The 16909-nt window shown below is 30.0% G+C and overlaps 1 protein-coding gene across 5 annotated transcripts; it reads right to left on the reverse strand.

Annotated features, from left to right (window-relative positions):
• Positions 1–345: 345 nt before the first annotated feature.
• Positions 346–3356, reverse strand: LOC114162133 (B3 domain-containing transcription factor NGA1-like). 5 transcript variants are annotated; one of them, XM_028045916.1, is made up of 4 exons: positions 2937–3037; positions 2666–2841; positions 2279–2414; positions 346–2068 (listed from the first exon to the last, which is right to left on the reverse strand). In XM_028045916.1, the coding sequence occupies exons 3-4, from the start codon at positions 2385–2387 to the stop codon at positions 783–785; spliced, it is 1395 nt and encodes a 464-aa protein (XP_027901717.1). In that variant the 5' UTR covers positions 2388–2414; positions 2666–2841; positions 2937–3037; the 3' UTR covers positions 346–782. The 5 variants fall into 5 exon arrangements, with proteins under 5 accessions (XP_027901717.1, XP_027901720.1, XP_027901721.1 ...); XM_028045919.1 differs by lacking the exons at positions 2666–2841; positions 2937–3037 and adding an exon at positions 3053–3356; XM_028045920.1 differs by lacking the exon at positions 2666–2841 and having other exon boundaries at positions 2937–3022.
• Between the last annotated feature and the right edge of the window lie 13553 nt (positions 3357–16909).

Genomic DNA, 16909 nt, shown 5'->3' on the forward strand with positions numbered 1-16909 from the left:
TATAACATCAATAGCATAAGAAATAATGAAAAAAGTAACCACAGATATAAATGAAACTTTGAAGAAGAATATAATTTATTCACCATTTTTTACAGCTGTACAACTTTCTGCTCTTTTATCAGTAAGCGAAAATGCCTAACTAAGCAGCTGCAGAAGCATCAGTGTTGTGAAGCGCATCAACCCAACAAGGCTAACAGAATCACTGGAGGATACAACAAAGCAACAAGCTTTTCTGTGTATCATTAAATGCAGTGAACGGAAAGAGAGAGAGTACATATGTAACAGTATATACCAATGCAATAAAAAAAGGGGACAGCAACAGTATATATATTATATATATAAATATAATATGATAAATTATAAATATAATATATTATATGTGTTGCATTATACACAATTGAAGTTCTAGCTAATGGAGATCTCATATTCCATCTCTTGGTCTTGAAACGATTTTTTTGTTTTCATTTCCTTTGAGACTGGAATTCCAGCTAATTAACTCTTCGTGCAGTTCAGTTCATACCAAAAAGTTCAAACGCTAACTTATACCTGCTGCTAATATATTACTACTGATTAGGAGTAGGAGAAAGAAGAATATAAAGAAAGTTTGGGAGCTCTTTCCTTTGTAGCAAGCTGGCGAGAGAGAAATATAGAGAAGAGAGAAAATTAAGTAAAGAAAAAACAAATGCCGCAAAAGAGAGGGTAGCTAGCCCAACTAACTCCGAAACTGCATCTTCTCCATTCATTATTGGTGGATGATGGATATGTTGAATTTATTTTGATGACTACTGCTGATACTGCAAGGAGGGATCCAAATCAAACAGCAGAGAAGTTCCGGTTCCGCCTTTGTGATCACCGAACCTTGCTGAAGAAGAAAGGGGTTCTTCATGGGGCATCCTCAGGCGTTGCTGGAGAGACGAAGAAGAAGGAACTGAATTTCCCACTGCGACATGCGCTGCCGAACCCAAAGACAACCCTTTGGAATCTTCACCGGAAGAGGCACACTCCATGTTCACCCCAAATAGCCTGAGTCGTTTTCCACTACTTGGGGTAGAACTACCACCCCCACTCGACATGCCACCATGCCCATGCCCATGGCGATGATTATGATGACCGACGTTGACCGGCACCGAATCGATGATCATGGGCACAATGTTATTCCCTCTGCCTGCCAAGTTTTGATCAGCAGCAGTACCCATCGGCACGGAGGACCTGAGGTAATAGAGTGAGCCAGGTCCAGATCCGGAATTATGGTCGGCATAGTTGCTGTGATGATGGGCGGAGGCAGTGGCAGTGGCAGCGGCAGCACCGTGAGCATGAGCATGACCAAGGTACTGGTGTTGGTGCTGAAAAGTGAAGAGGTTGTTGTAATTGAGGTGGTGAAAGTGATGATCGTGGTGGTAGCGGGGTGGGACGATGGGGGAGGTGGCGGGAAGAGAGTACCATCTGATAGAGGGAAGAAACAAAGGGGAGGCGGAGGGATCAGAGGGGGGATGGGCATGATCGGTTCTTCTCCTCCAATCTATGTACAATCTATGTCTATACATATCGCCAAGGCCACGCTGGAAAGAGACAATGTCACCTGCATCCAGCTTCTTCTCCTTCACAAAACGGCTCCACCCTTTTGTCATCACATAGCTCTGGCTGCTGTTCCAATACGAATATCTGAACCGCCACACCTTCCCATTCCGGTCCTCGAAATTCAGGAGCAGACCCTTCTCGTTCGACGACGAATCAAGGGGGAAGTACTTCTCCGCGTGCTGCTTCGGTATCACCAGCCTGTTCAGCTTCCCCACATCGCTCGGTGTCACCACTTTGTCAAACATGTGTTCTTTCTCCACTACTTCCTTCGTGTTTGAACAGGTTCCGTGACCCTCATGATGATGTTGATGATGATGTTCATGCTGTTGCTGTTGTTGGTGATGGTGATGATGATGATGAACCGCTCCTCCTCCTCCTCCTTGTTGCAAATTTCCCTCCCCTTCCTCTTCCTTGCTGCTCCCCAGTGACAACTCCATCAGGTCCAGCTTCTTTCCAAAATTGGATGCGGCATCTTGGTGGTGGTGTAACCCTAATTCATGGGGAGTGGGTGAGGTGTTAGTGGCGTAGAGAGATTAACGATGGTTCCCCAACCGTGGATTTTGAAGGTGTGGGGGCATATTTAATACATGAAGAAGAATTGAAGAAGATGAGGATGGTTAATTAAAGAGATGAGTTAATTAATTTGTGGTGGATCGATGAAGAAATTAAAAGGGGTAATAAGGAAATAGAGCTAGCTTACTGCTGCTTTCCGGTTCTCTTGTGATACCAATAATCTCTGTCACTTCCTCTTCCTCCTCTTCCTCCCTGCTATCAGAATAAGTGCCTTTAACTTGTTGTATCAAGTCCATGGAGTTATGGCTGACCTACCTTGAATTCTGTTAATAATAACCTCTGGATCTCAGGAAAAACAATGGAAAAAGATAGAAAGAATAATAATAATAATAATAATAATAAATGAAATGATTAGAATAAAGCGATCGAAGAAAGTAAGAGGGCAGGAAAGTAAAATAAAAAAGAAGAAATCTGAGAAGAAACAGAAAAGTGGGGGGATTAAAAAGACTTAATGAGATTAAATTGAAGGTTGGCATGACATAGCCGTAGTAGCATGGGGAAGAAGATATTTTACCCAGATTGCTGAGGCTCTAAAGAAAAACAAAAGCAGACTCTCAGTACACAAAAATTAAAACCGTCGGTGCCTTCATATTTGACCACAACACTCCAAATCCAAACCCTAAAGAAAGACAAGCCATGAAATGGAGAATTGAAAAAGGGGTGGTGTTATTGTTATATACTGCTGCTGACCTATAAAGCATAATATGATGAGAAGTTAGATCCAGAGAGAGAGAGAGAGAAAAAAAGAGTGAAGTCGTGTGGATTTTAGCTATAAGTATAGTTACCTCACAAGAAGGTTCTTTACAAGTAGGAAAAGAAGCAAAAAAATTTGTTGCAACCCAGTTTTATTCGTGGGAGAGAGAGAGAGAGAAAGGTAGATAGAAAGGATTACTACACTTACGTGGGGGCCATGAATAATGTGCCTATTGTGGTCATGTGAGCAACTTGTCGTTTTCATCATATTTGGTATAATCTGTACAGTACATATGCTTCTGGGTTGAGACCAAAAGCCCAGTTGTTCCAGAAGCAATCACCTTAACTTAACTCTGTTAAATCTAGCTTTCACACTCATTTTCTTAACAAATCCTACAAAGCAACGCAATGATATCCTTTAATTTATCTCGTGGCAGCTCACACACGAGTACGGGCTAAACTACATGGCTCTACCTAGTTGTAGCAGAGAAAATGGCAATGGCATAATGGCATAATGGAGAGAGAGAGAGAGATGATAGAGTAGTGTACACTTATTTTATTTTTTTTCTTTTTTTTGACTTTTAGTGTCATTGATTGAGTGTGTTGTGGATGGTCCCCGGGTGAAAGGTAAGAAAAGGAAAAGCAAATGGCTAAACTATGAGAAAATGAAAACAGACCACCCTGCCCTGCACTGCACCCTCTCTCCTGCCACTGTTTTCTCTCTCAATAATATATAAATAAATAAAACTTCTTCTTCTCTTCCCTTCAACTCATTGCTGTCCTTATAAACAATCAATATTAATTCCCCCTCCATTGTTTACTAAAGCAATTCAGTTCATTCATGGAAACTATCTTTCTCTTCCAACCCAACTCCAAGGACCCTTTTGCCCTACCTTTCTATCTTTTTTCTCTATTTCATTTTTCAAATCATAATCTTCATACAATTAACACCTTTATATTATATGCATGTCTTTACTTTATTATTCCTATATTAAAACTTCAATCATTGGTTAATGTAAGCAAATTGTATTTTCTGTAATGCTCTCACTCTTCGAGACTGATACCTTGAAATGTGAAGAGATATATATTATTATAACCCTTGTGGGTTAATGGTTAACCGTTAGTAGTGTATATAAGGTCGTTGGCTAATTCAATATAGTAAATTAGACAACTCTAATGCAATTTCCTATAATCATGTATATATATATATAGTTTACTAATTTTACTTAACGAGATTACTTATATGAACAGAAGAAACCATTAAATTTAACTTTAGGTGACAACACTGGTATTAAAATTGTATGCAGAGTGCTTTAATTATCCCGTGTACAAACTACACACGGTTTATTCAACACAGATTGTTTTAATACATTTATTAAGATAAAGTTGTTTTTGTTATGTTAGGCTAAAGTTTGTAAAGTTGCTTGGCCATTTTAGGTTTCATTTTTTAATGGAATAGTGACATTGGTTTCTCCTAAATTCTTTTCTTTTAGTCCGATTTTTCTTTTAATTTTTTTTTTACCACAATGTTTTAAATATCTGACACTGTCAAATAAAATCGAACACATGAACATAAATGAATAAAATTGGTACCATATGTTTATATATAAAATTTATTTATTATGGCTATGTAATTTAATCATTCATGGTTTTTATTTATTTATTATACGTTTAGTTCTCTTGGAGGATTTGTAAAGCATAAATAAACACAAAAGGGTTGAACCACATGTGATTTAAAAAAGCATTTCACAAATCTTTCTTAGAACATATTTGGTTAACAATCAAATGTTTCGTCTCTCCTTAAAACCAGTTGTCTTAAAGAAAATTTAAGTTTTCAACAAAAACAGAATAAATTCTTCCTTTTAAAATAGTAAATGTGTGTATATATCACTAGAAATTAATGCGAAATCAATAATAGAAGTAGGGATCAAACATGATATTTAATTTCGGAATTTACAAAGGAATATAGTTCGAAAATCAGCACTCTTATTTATGAATATTTCAAAACTGAAAAAAAAATCCATAAAACTATATACGAGAGATTGTTTTATTATCTTCGCATTACATTTACAATATGGCAGGATAATATTATGAGTATAATAGCTATATATATTGATACCTATTTTAAAGAAGAAAAAAAAGAAAAAAGGAATTGACATCCTGTAGATTAATCCTTCACCATATGTTTTTATAACACATTTAATAACTTCAAACATTGCCTAAGTTTACCAACCAATGAATTTAAGTTACCCCATCAAAAGAACTACGTTTTGAATATGTACTTTGTGTGACCCCAAAAACATCATTAACAGTTGTTTTAGGAATAGTATTATGTGAGGATTGTGAGACTTTCTGAATATAGATAACTTAACTAGGAAGTGGGAGGAATAGCCGAAAGTCGAAATTAATGCAATCTGAACTAATAATTATTTTATTTTTCGTAAGGGACGAGTATGAGTGTAATATTATGAATGTATATATACGTAAAACTAATCATTAACTTGCCTGCTCCCTGCACGTGATCTTTCGTTTCAACAGGTACTACTCATCAATTTATATTATTAAGTCTCCTTCTTTGATGTTAATTATATGATACAAACTACGTATTTAATGTACAATTTTAACACATTCACCTAGACACAGCCACACATGTCAGATATATGAACCTTTCTCTCTGTTTCACAACATCATCGTTTTTAAATTTATCAACAAATTAAACATATGTTGTTTCTTCAACACATATTCAAAGCATAGCCATCTCCTATATTTAACACGTACACATGAATTATTGTCTCCAGAAGTGAGATTCATCAACTCTCTCTACATGCACGTTGAAAACTACAGTATATCATGTACATTAAGATGTTGAACCACATGCTATATTTGTGTACTTTTACATGAACTGAGTGGTTAGTTAATTAACCATGAAAGCCTGGAGATTACAGTTGAACAAAATTAATAATCAGTTGCCTTCTTTTATATATAGACACTCAACCAGATAAAAAAACATAGACAACCAAAAAAAGTAAAATGTCATAAAATATATGATCTGTGTGTTTCTCTGGTCTGTAGGAGAGACAAGGGCAAGCTAGGGAATAATTATAACTCTATATACTTTCTTTGTTTTCATTATATATATATATATATATATGTATGTATGCAGTGAACACAGATACTGAAACAAAAGTGTTGAATAATGCATCCTCGAACCTCAAACCTCAAATCCTGGTTGGATGTTTCTGTTTCTCATTTATCTTATCGAAAATCAGAAAAATAAATATGATTCATATGACTTAGATGGCTACAAAGTAATTGATCATGGTGATGATATCTACCTCTACATCAGATAGTTGGCTATGTTTATGAGTAGCCAGTAGTATCGTCGAGTGGTCCACTGTGACCTGCTGCTGCCTATATTTTTCTTGGCTGGATGAGCCTCCAATCACCATAAATTACATATTTGAATCTATAATACAGACAACCAAAGTGAAAAATTAACGTTGTCATGTTCAACTTGTAGAGCTAGCACAGAGAAAAAAGAGGATGAAACAAGTTGCGTTTGCCTTGGCAAGAGGAATAGTGTCTAGTCATATTCCAATTACAATTCTATGCACTGGCATGCTGCACCTCATCACATATGATAGTGTGAGTCTCTTTATTGTTTCTTCTGAATCTCTCTTTGTAATATTATTATAGTTTTAAATGAAAAAAAACATATATCCTTTTTCTAAAGCTTCTGCCACACATATTTAATAGAAGAAGTACTAATAAATAGCATCATGAAGTAGCAGGAGATACAAGAGAGACCTGTGACTGTCTTTTATTTTCACAGCAAAGACTAATAGCATGAAAACTAGTCATCATCATTTAAGCAATTAAAAATCCTCCTTTTATGTTACCCTCATTTAAAAAAATAACTTCAATAATGTCTTCAGATCATCTCTTTCAAAAAAAGCTATTGTGAAAGCAAATATATGCAAGAAAACCACACCTCTGGGCTACCATATATACAATGCCACATCTGCACACAACTACTCTACCTTTTTTCTGGTTTCACCTATTTTTTAATCTATGTTCGGTGAGATGAATAGAGATAAATAATAAAATATAAAAGTGTGAAGTAGTTTATGATCATTCATTGAAGAAACTCTATAATAGTTGGAAGTCTATATACTTACGATAGTGAAAATGATGTGACATTAAAAAACTTTGAAAAAATTACATGACCTACAAGTAACTTTTAGTACCCCGTGAGAGTTGTTTAATGACAATAAATATAAACAATATATATTCATTCCATCCTCCATGTTATTTTATCTCTTTTCCTTTCATTTCTATTCATCAAATGAAATTCCTAGCTTTCACTTTCTTTCTTCCATCTCCCTTAACATCATTCGGTTGTTCTTCGACTAAGTTGTCTCAAAAGCATCGATTGATAAAGTGAAAACAAAAGAATTGACGAGTAACAATATGAAGTACACACTACAGAATCCTTAAAACACAAAATGACATCTGAATCCCGTCTTAAAGTTTTGTTTGATAGGAGATAATGCAATAAAATGCAGCAGAAAGAACCAATGCGAAAGAGTGACGGTGTTTCTTTGTTTGCTGCTTTCATTAATTGTGGGAGAGGTATGCGTGCAATGGAAAGCGATTGAAACCCTAATTGAGCAGTGGAAGCCATTAAATTGGAAAGAGAAGGAAATGGAAGAAAGAGGTTTGAGTTAATGTACTGTTGTGTGTGTATGTTAATTAATTAAAGAAAAAGTTGAATAATTTGAGGTTTTTGTTTTGTTGGGATCTGGTATTAGAGTGGAAAGGAAAGAGTTGGTAAAAACACTTACCGAGAATTTTCCGAGGAAATGTCACACCAGAAGGCCACATGTGGATGACAGAGAAGAAAACAATTGCATGCATGCCTAGGTACCTAGATTCCTGTTAAGGGTAAGAAAAGAAGAATTAGGGATTTCAAATTCAGAGTTTAAGAATTAGGGTGCCGCCACCCTCACCCTAAATTTACTAATACAAATGTTAAAGCCTTTCCTTGCATCTGAAAGAAGCCCCACTTTACATCACCATCACACCAAAAAATCTATTGGGGACCCCGTTTCGTTTCACATGTTATATTTGCAATTATATAAAATGCTTAAATTTTCTTTCCATATTCGTACACACATTAATATCTATATATTCAATTTTGTTTCTATTCCTATTACAATCTTTCATATTTTCTTGCAAAAAAATTATTTTAACACAAAAAATTCTATAAAATATACAAAACTTAACGGAGTATTTTACATTTTTTTTTCATTTCTACTAACATTTTTCATCAAATTTATTGAAAATCAAACTTATTACCTTAAGTCTCTTATATTAATTATTGAATTCATCTCTTAACTTATCACACGTTCAAAAAACTAAAAGGTTAGTCATGACAAATTTTTTCTATTTAAAAATGTAACAGTTTAAACATCATAATTCGATTATAGTTTGTCTCACTCATTGAATAATTTGTGTCATCTACAACATTAATAAGTCCCACAAATAATTTATTTAAAATATGAATGTATTTCTTTCAAATATAAAAAGTAAAAATACGTGAGTAAACTTTTGCACACTTGTTAAAATGTACTTACTTGTCCATTTATCATAGGTGCATAACTGGTGACAATTTTATATATACTTTAATAATAACTTATAAAGTTATATAAGTGTAAATTAATATATATATATATATATATAAATAATGTTACAAAACATATTTTAGAATTGTGACTATATCTAAAATCTCAAAACTGTTAATAAAAATTCTTGTTATAAAAGTATTAAGAAAATAAAAATTAGTTGTGCAAGAGACGAGATAGTGTGACATTAACGAAGGAGGACAATAAATTAGGGGTAGGTGGCAATTGTTGTCTTTTCAGAAGATAGCTTTCTTCAACTCTATGCATGTCTTGAAGTTTGGACCACATTTTTTTTTTTCTCCATGTTCTATCTATATCATAATTATGGAAAATGAGAAAGGCATTACTAATTTAGGATATACTCGAATTTCACAAAATATATATATATATATATATATATATATATGAAAAAGGTAAAATAAATAAAATAATAAAAAATCATTAATAAAAATTTCGATATCATTATTATTCTAGGTAAAAACTAATTTTATTATAATAAATATAGATATATTTTATTTCTAACTACAATAAAAAATATTATTATAATATAAAAATTTTAATTTTAGTTTTATTTAAATTCTTTTAATAGTTGATAAAATTAAATATATTTTTAATTTTTATAATTTGTCATATGTTATTATTAAAAAAATAATATTAAAAATGTTTTTAAGTTTGAGGAAAAACATTTACTCCTTTTACTTTGTAATTTTAATTTTTAATTTTACAATTTTAAAATTCCTAATATTTTTTTTAAAATTGTTACATATTAATGTTAGTTATCTTTTTTTTTTTTACAAATACATATTATCAGTTAGTAAAGAATAAAGACATATTCAGTTAGTTCAATCATTATTCGAATTCAAGTAAAATTAATAAAACTAAAATTTTATTGTACTTTTTATTTTTATTGTACTAAAAACAAACTGGTATATATTTAAAAGCGGTGTAACTAGATAACATAATTCGTTTTTATGAAAATATAAATAAAAAAATTAAGTTAATTTTATTTTTAGAAAAAATAACTTAATATGGATTGCAAGTGTTACAGTCAACTATTATTAATTAAGTGCTTTAAATATTTGTTTTTAATATTATTTCTTTCATTTTAGAAGTATTATCATTGTAGGAATGTTTCCATTCATTTAAATAATTTAGTGTTCACATCTGCACAACTGATTTAAAAAGAAGATACAAAAATGAAAAATTAATTGGAGTGAGAGGAAATTTTGTACACAATATATATTTTCTTAATGTAGTTTCTTTCATTTTATAAGTTATCATTATGAGAATGTTTGGATCCATTGTTCACGTTTTCATTATTTTGTTTTGAGAACGAAGGTTGGAAATATTGGGATAAGAGGCTATTTATCCCCTTGTGAGCGTTAAAAGAAAAAATAACAAACAGGTAATATTTTTAAGTTTACAATTTTTTTTTGTTCTAATTTTAAAATTTACTATGTATTTTTTTCATAAACAATATTTTAGATTTTTTATATCTTAAATTTTGATTTTATTAAGTCCTTATTTTTAAGAAATAGATGATTATAATTCTTTTTTCTAACAATATTAATTTTTTTTTACGTAATAAATCACAAATCACTTTAAATAAGCTTTAATTTTTCTCATATCAACAACATCCTAAAAAAAACAACAATTAACACTATTATTAATCAGAAAGATTACGTCCATATAATTCTTAAGTAAAAAACCTAACAAATCAAAATTTAGAACCAAAAACCACATTATAAAAAAACATAGTTAACCATCATTTTTAATTTTAATATAAGCGTATCTTCCTATTTTTTTTTTTTTGAATCTTTCTGTTTGTTCATTAATTATGAATATAGATATAAATGTTGAAATTGATTATGTACTTCTAATACCATAATCAATTGTCTTTTTTTTTCTTAACTTCCTCTCTTTACATGCATGTTATTAATATATTTTGAAATTAAGGTTTAACATTTTTGAAGTGTGAATTTAAAATTATACTTTTTTATTTCATGTGTAATTTCCATTTTTTATTTGCAAATTTTTATTCTGCTTTAATTTTTTTAAATTTGGTATATGAAAAAAATTGATACATGATTTACAATTAGTTATTTGAACTAATAAATAAATTTGAATTAGTTCACTAATACTTTTAAATTTTATAAAATAATAATTTCATAGGTAATTATATTTCCAATATGAGTATTTTGAAAATTAATTAATTATCTAATTATTCTTTTTCGTCGAATCAATAAAATAAATTACAAACTTTTCACTTATTTATTTTATCTTTTTTTTTAATTTCAACTACTTTATCTTTTACATTTTTTTCTTTCTTTTTCTGGCTTTCTCTCTCCTACATATTTTTATTAATACCTTCTTGGTCTACATGTAATTCACATTTTACACAGACTTATTTGAACAAAAAAGAGTTCATTAAATACTATAAACAAGAAAAAATTAAAAGATATAGATTATTCAGAATCTATTACTATATTTAAACCTTTTAATTAACTTAATTGTCATCTCTACACACTCAGTTGTCGATCAAACTAAATTATAAGAATACACCAAAAAGGAGAAATTGTAATTATATTAATCCTGGTATGTCTAATATATATCATAAGCATACTAAAAATAAAAAGTCAATATCTTTAAAGAAAGAAAAATATGTAAATTTACTAAACCTACACGTGTTTATTGACTATTGAATATTGAATATCCCCTATCTACACCAACTATGCAATGCATATAAAAGCTGAATTCATTGGTCCCCCATTGCCCTCCCTTCTCTTTCTATACACAAACTTCACTTTCTTACTATAAAACATAACTTTTTTAAATAAATCCATTCTTCTTAATTATAACTATAATCTATAAACTTCACTTTATTAAATCGGTTTAATTAATAAAACTAAATTAAGCTTAACTACTTCGTCATTGAGTTACAGATAAACACATCACAATAAAAAACAATACGATGAAATATACACATTTTATATAAACCCTATATTGCATCATTACACATAAATGACCCTACATTTTTTGTCACAAAATACTAATTAAGATAACATACATTCAAGAAAACAATTACACTCTATATCCTTAACCATCTTTATTCTGCAAAACAACCAAATGTTTGTGCCTTTAAATCTTATAAGTTTGCACATAAAAAAAAAAAAAAAACACAGCAATCACTGATACAGTGAAAACCAAACATTCACATAGCTTGACAAGCACAACCTTACAACAGAAACCACCCACCCTACATGATATCTAACATTCATATGACGAAACTGTAGCAAATACTCACCCACATATACCTTATTCACGAAATCAAACTATAAATATCAAATGAAGCATATATAATTTACAGTCATACATGCATTTCAATTTCTGTACAATTCCACTTTTTATGCTTGATCACTGAATTTCTACGTTTTAAATTCATAACTTTACAAAAACTTGTAAGTATAGGATGGTGTGAGGTGTAGGAGTGGACCAGTTTGTAACAAATGGAAGGGTGAAAAGAATTAGGATATTTACCATACATTTGTGTTGTAGAGAGACAACTACACTTGCCAAAGTTATATATATTACACTGCAAAACCCAACCTGAGATTACACACTCTCTTTTTTTCTTCTCCTCATTTATTTCCTCATTTATACATTGACAAAGTAGGGAGCATTATCACTCTATTTAGGCTATACTTTGTCTACTAAGTCAGTTTATTAATTGTAAGTGTTAAAATTGACAGTCTGTTATATTTGCCTTTTCCTTTCATCAAAACATGTCGAAAACGACCTAATTAATAATGTAGCCTTATTTGTTATCCTTAAAAACGACGTTAGAAAATCCTATAATCATAAATGATGTGTGTGATAGATAATAAGGGTAAAGAAAGTTATTTTGGAGCTTGAAATTCCACATCATCACGTGCTCAAAAGTCTAGAGAATATATATAGGGCTTAGCCATAATAATATTTGATTAAAAAAATGATGTACACATCTGATCTGAGTGGAGGATAAAGCAGAGAAAGATTTGTTTGTTTGTTGTATTGTGATCCCGCAGAGTGCAGAGAGAAGAATGAGAAAATATTGAAGAGTGTCACATGGTGGTCCAGTTAGAGAGAGTGTGGTAATATATATAGATAATAAGATGATCTGGGATTGATAGATAGATAGATAGATATAGAGATAGATGTATATGCAGGGATTTGGTGGTGACAAATTAGTATATTGGAGAGAGATGGAAGAGATGAATAGGTTACCGAAATAGTGAAAAAAGTGTTTAGTGTTAGCAATATAGATAGGACAAAGTGAAGGGAGAAAATAAATGTAAAAATGGAGAAAGAAGGGATAAAGGGAGACCACAGAAAGAGGGGTGGGACCATATGTAAGGGAATGGGGACACATGCAATTATACAAATCAACCAGATTGCTGGAAAAGGAACTTTATTCAGTGGTGGCGAGTTTACCAAAATAATTCCATTTGAGATGTATATATAACTATATATATGGGGCACAGTATGGTAGGGGAAGACAGAAGAAAGAGTATATGTGTAAATAGGCCAAATAATAGCTGCACCATGCAGCTGGCTAGGTAGCTGTAGAACAAGAATATGTAAATATATATATATATATATATATATATTATCAGAAGAGAAGAGTAACCAAATCTACCATTCTTTCTTTTCTTCTCTGTTCATTCATTCATTCATTCATTCACTTCTTCTGTTCTACCGAAAAATGAAAACAAAACAAACCCCACTCTACCACCCTACTTTCTCATCACATCCCCTCACTACTACACTACGCTCTCAGAAAACCGTTGGGGTTTCTCCCTGTCAGGTCGCTTTCCGATCTTCAATTGCCTACACTCTAATTAATTTACCCCACTACCTCCTACAGCCCCCCCTCTCTATCATTTATTCATGTATTACATACACAACCTTTTCTTTTCACCTTTTTCTTCTTCCTTTCCGCTGCTAAATTATATCACTATAATTATATACATGTGGAACCCATCTTTCTGTCGAGGAATTCAAGTGTGAGTCTAAGTCCCACATTAATTAAAAATGAAAAAGTAGAAACTCATAAATTTATTATCTTAAAATAAGATTTTGGACTGAGAATGATATCAAATATCTGATTTTACTCATGATTCATTGGTGTTTTATCATCCCTCTTAAAACTCCCGAAACCTCTATTCTTTCAAAATGCTAACTATACCCCCTTTTTTCTATTTTCACTCTAACTTAAAACCCAACACAAACAAAATTCATTTAAATACTTTTACTACCTGCACCCTTCCTCCACCTCATCTATCAAAACAAATACATGTATAATTAAGTTACTCGTACAATTAAATACATATTTAAAATTATGAATTCTTTTATTCAATATTATTTCACGATTTTCACGAGTTAAATCTATCCCTAACCATCAGTCGAGGGAAAGATTTTAAATTTAGAACTTTTTCTGATCATGTTAATTTATGTAATATTATTATCCTATGTGTTTGTTTGTGTGCATAATTAATTGCTAATATCGAAAAACAATGACAACGCAGGTGTATGTATAAATTGAAAGAACGTATATTAATATTGAACATTACAACTTTACAGACACAGCTATCTAACTAGACTCTGCTCCTTTAGTTCTTTCGTACATCGTATATATATAATGATTTTGCTTTTTATTCATAGATATATAATGATCCAAAATTATTATGTCAGATCATGGTGGTCCACAAATGAGAATAATAATGTAGCTCACTTATGCAATATCCAAAATAATATATAAACAAACATTTCAAACCATATAAACTTAAAACTTGCATTATATAACATGCATGAGTGTGTGTATATAAAAGTATAATAAGGGAGTGTATGATATCTCATACAGATAATCTTACAAACCCTGTATGTATTCACAATATTTTAAAATATTATAAAAAATGTTAACTATGAAAATATTAACTACATGTATTATCATGTATTCAAGTGTTAATGCAATCTCATAATCATAATACATGTATAAAATAAAAAGAAATGAATTTACAATTATCAAAATCAATATTAAATCAATCTTATCATCATCTACAATTATATAACTATAATCAATCAGTTTATCCATCACATTCGTCATCGAAATTTTTTGAAAGACACATATTAAGAATGTTTATAAAAATAAAACACATGACTCAATATTTGAATATATTCACTTGCAGGATAATTAAGATGGAATCAGACAGATTTTACATGATCGAACCAATATTCATGCATTGCTCAGAAACATTAAATTGAGTTCAACTTTTTTTACTGAATTTTGTGGTGTTGTTCTCTTTAATATATTTTAAAACATTAAAATAAGTATTAATTTATTTATTTTAAAAATACAGTAGAGACAAATACAATATTTATCAGAGAATCTAAATTTCATTCACTTAATAAATTATTACCTAGATAATTTTAACTATAAATAATAAAGACATTGAATAATATAACAAAAAAAGACAATTTTTTAGGAATTTACTAAACAAAATTAAAATTTGTTGAAATAAATTTAGTAAATAAGGATAATTTTCCCATACTTAATCTTTTAAGTGAAATTTTATAATCCGTTGAAGTTTTTTGCAAATACTTTTCACTTATCATGAAAATATTTTCATTGAATGAAACTTTTGAGGAAATTCATTCTAACATTATCTTAAATTTTGTTGAACAAATTCAAATACGTTAAGCCAATTATGAAAAACATTTCAATATTTAGATAAAAATAACTGAAAAAAAATAGTAGTAAGATCAACCTCTCATATTTACATTCCATTCTCCTAATCAATATTTATATTCCATTCTTCCTAATCAACTTGATATTCATATATACAGGTTTATTCTTCCTAAGCAACTTCATATTCATCTATTCAAACTTATATTTGTTGTAAAATCATAAACTCGTACCTAGCACAAATAATTGACTAATACAATATTTCAGCTCTTTGTAGAATTGTCTATTACAAAATTTTGCATGTAATTATAATCCTTCCAAAACCAAGCCAAAACATAATCTAAAATTTAAAATTTGGAGAAAATTCTAGCTTGTCTTACCTATTTATGATTGATAGATCAAGAGCTCGAAACAGAAAAGTTAAAAAATTTCTAAGAGTTATTGGATCGCTTCAAAAAGTTAACCAAGAATCATTAAAGCATTTCCAATTAAGTTTTCAAACTCAAAACCATCATTTTCTTGGTATTTAAAATGTTTTATACTGAAAATATAAGAGTTATTTGTGTTTGAGTATATAGAGATATCCTAGAATAAAGGTTACAGATGTGTGATTGGAATGTGTTTGTCTTTTGTTGGGCCAAACTTTTTTTGTTCCATTGATTGTCTTATGATCTTTTAAAGGAACATGGACAAAATGCACATGTAAGTTTATGATGATTAAGACTTCTTATATCCATCGACAACAAAACTGATAAGTTTGTTAATTTTGGAGACCAAAATTGATTTCGAATAGTTTGAATATTTTTATACTTTTTATTAGTTTGATCTTTTTTCTTTTTTCATAATAGGTTTCAACCTCCTTTGTTTTATTCTGGTGAGAGTTTGTTTTGTATTTCTTGCTTGTATTTTTATTCTTGTTTTTCTTTTATATGATGAAAAATGATAAATGACTTTGGAATATCAATTTTATTAAGGTGACAAAGTTTACAATAATAAATTTTATAGAAAAAAATTCCACAAATGACTTAGGTATGAAATAATTGTAAAAATTATTACGAAGATGAAAAAATTTGACTATGTTAAGAATTTTTTCTTACTTGGAAAAATATGTAAAAAATAGTTATTGATGAGAATACTAATCTATTTTCTTCTTCGAAAACTTTATGAGAAAAAAAAATACATTTTTTGAAAGCATAAAAAAAGTATACTTTTTATATTAATTTATTTTAAAAAAATATTTCAATTCTTACTTAATGACACTTTCAAAATACTATTTTTGAATTCCAATGTTTTTCCTACATTGCAGCTATTTATTAGTTTGAATAACTAATGTTACATATTTCTCTTGTAATTTGAAATATTAAAATTTAGTTTATATTTTCAAAAACTTTGGTCATTCGTGTTGAATCTTTGAGGTATGTTTATTTCTTTGGTTCCATTAAGTGAGTACGATAATTAAAGCGATAGTTGAAGGTGAATAAAATGAACTTGAGAAGAAATTGTTTAGAGGAAAAAAATTAAAGAGAAGAAAAGAATTATAAAAATAGTGCAAGTAAAAACTATTAAAGATATTCTAATTCTATAAATATTGTATAGACAAATGTATTAAGAAATTAAGAAAAATTTACATTTTTAAATTTTTTAATTTATGAAAACAAAT

Source organism: Vigna unguiculata, chromosome 9 (assembly GCF_004118075.2).
Source record: "Vigna unguiculata cultivar IT97K-499-35 chromosome 9, ASM411807v1, whole genome shotgun sequence".
Classification (NCBI taxonomy): Eukaryota; Viridiplantae; Streptophyta; class Magnoliopsida; order Fabales; family Fabaceae; genus Vigna; species Vigna unguiculata.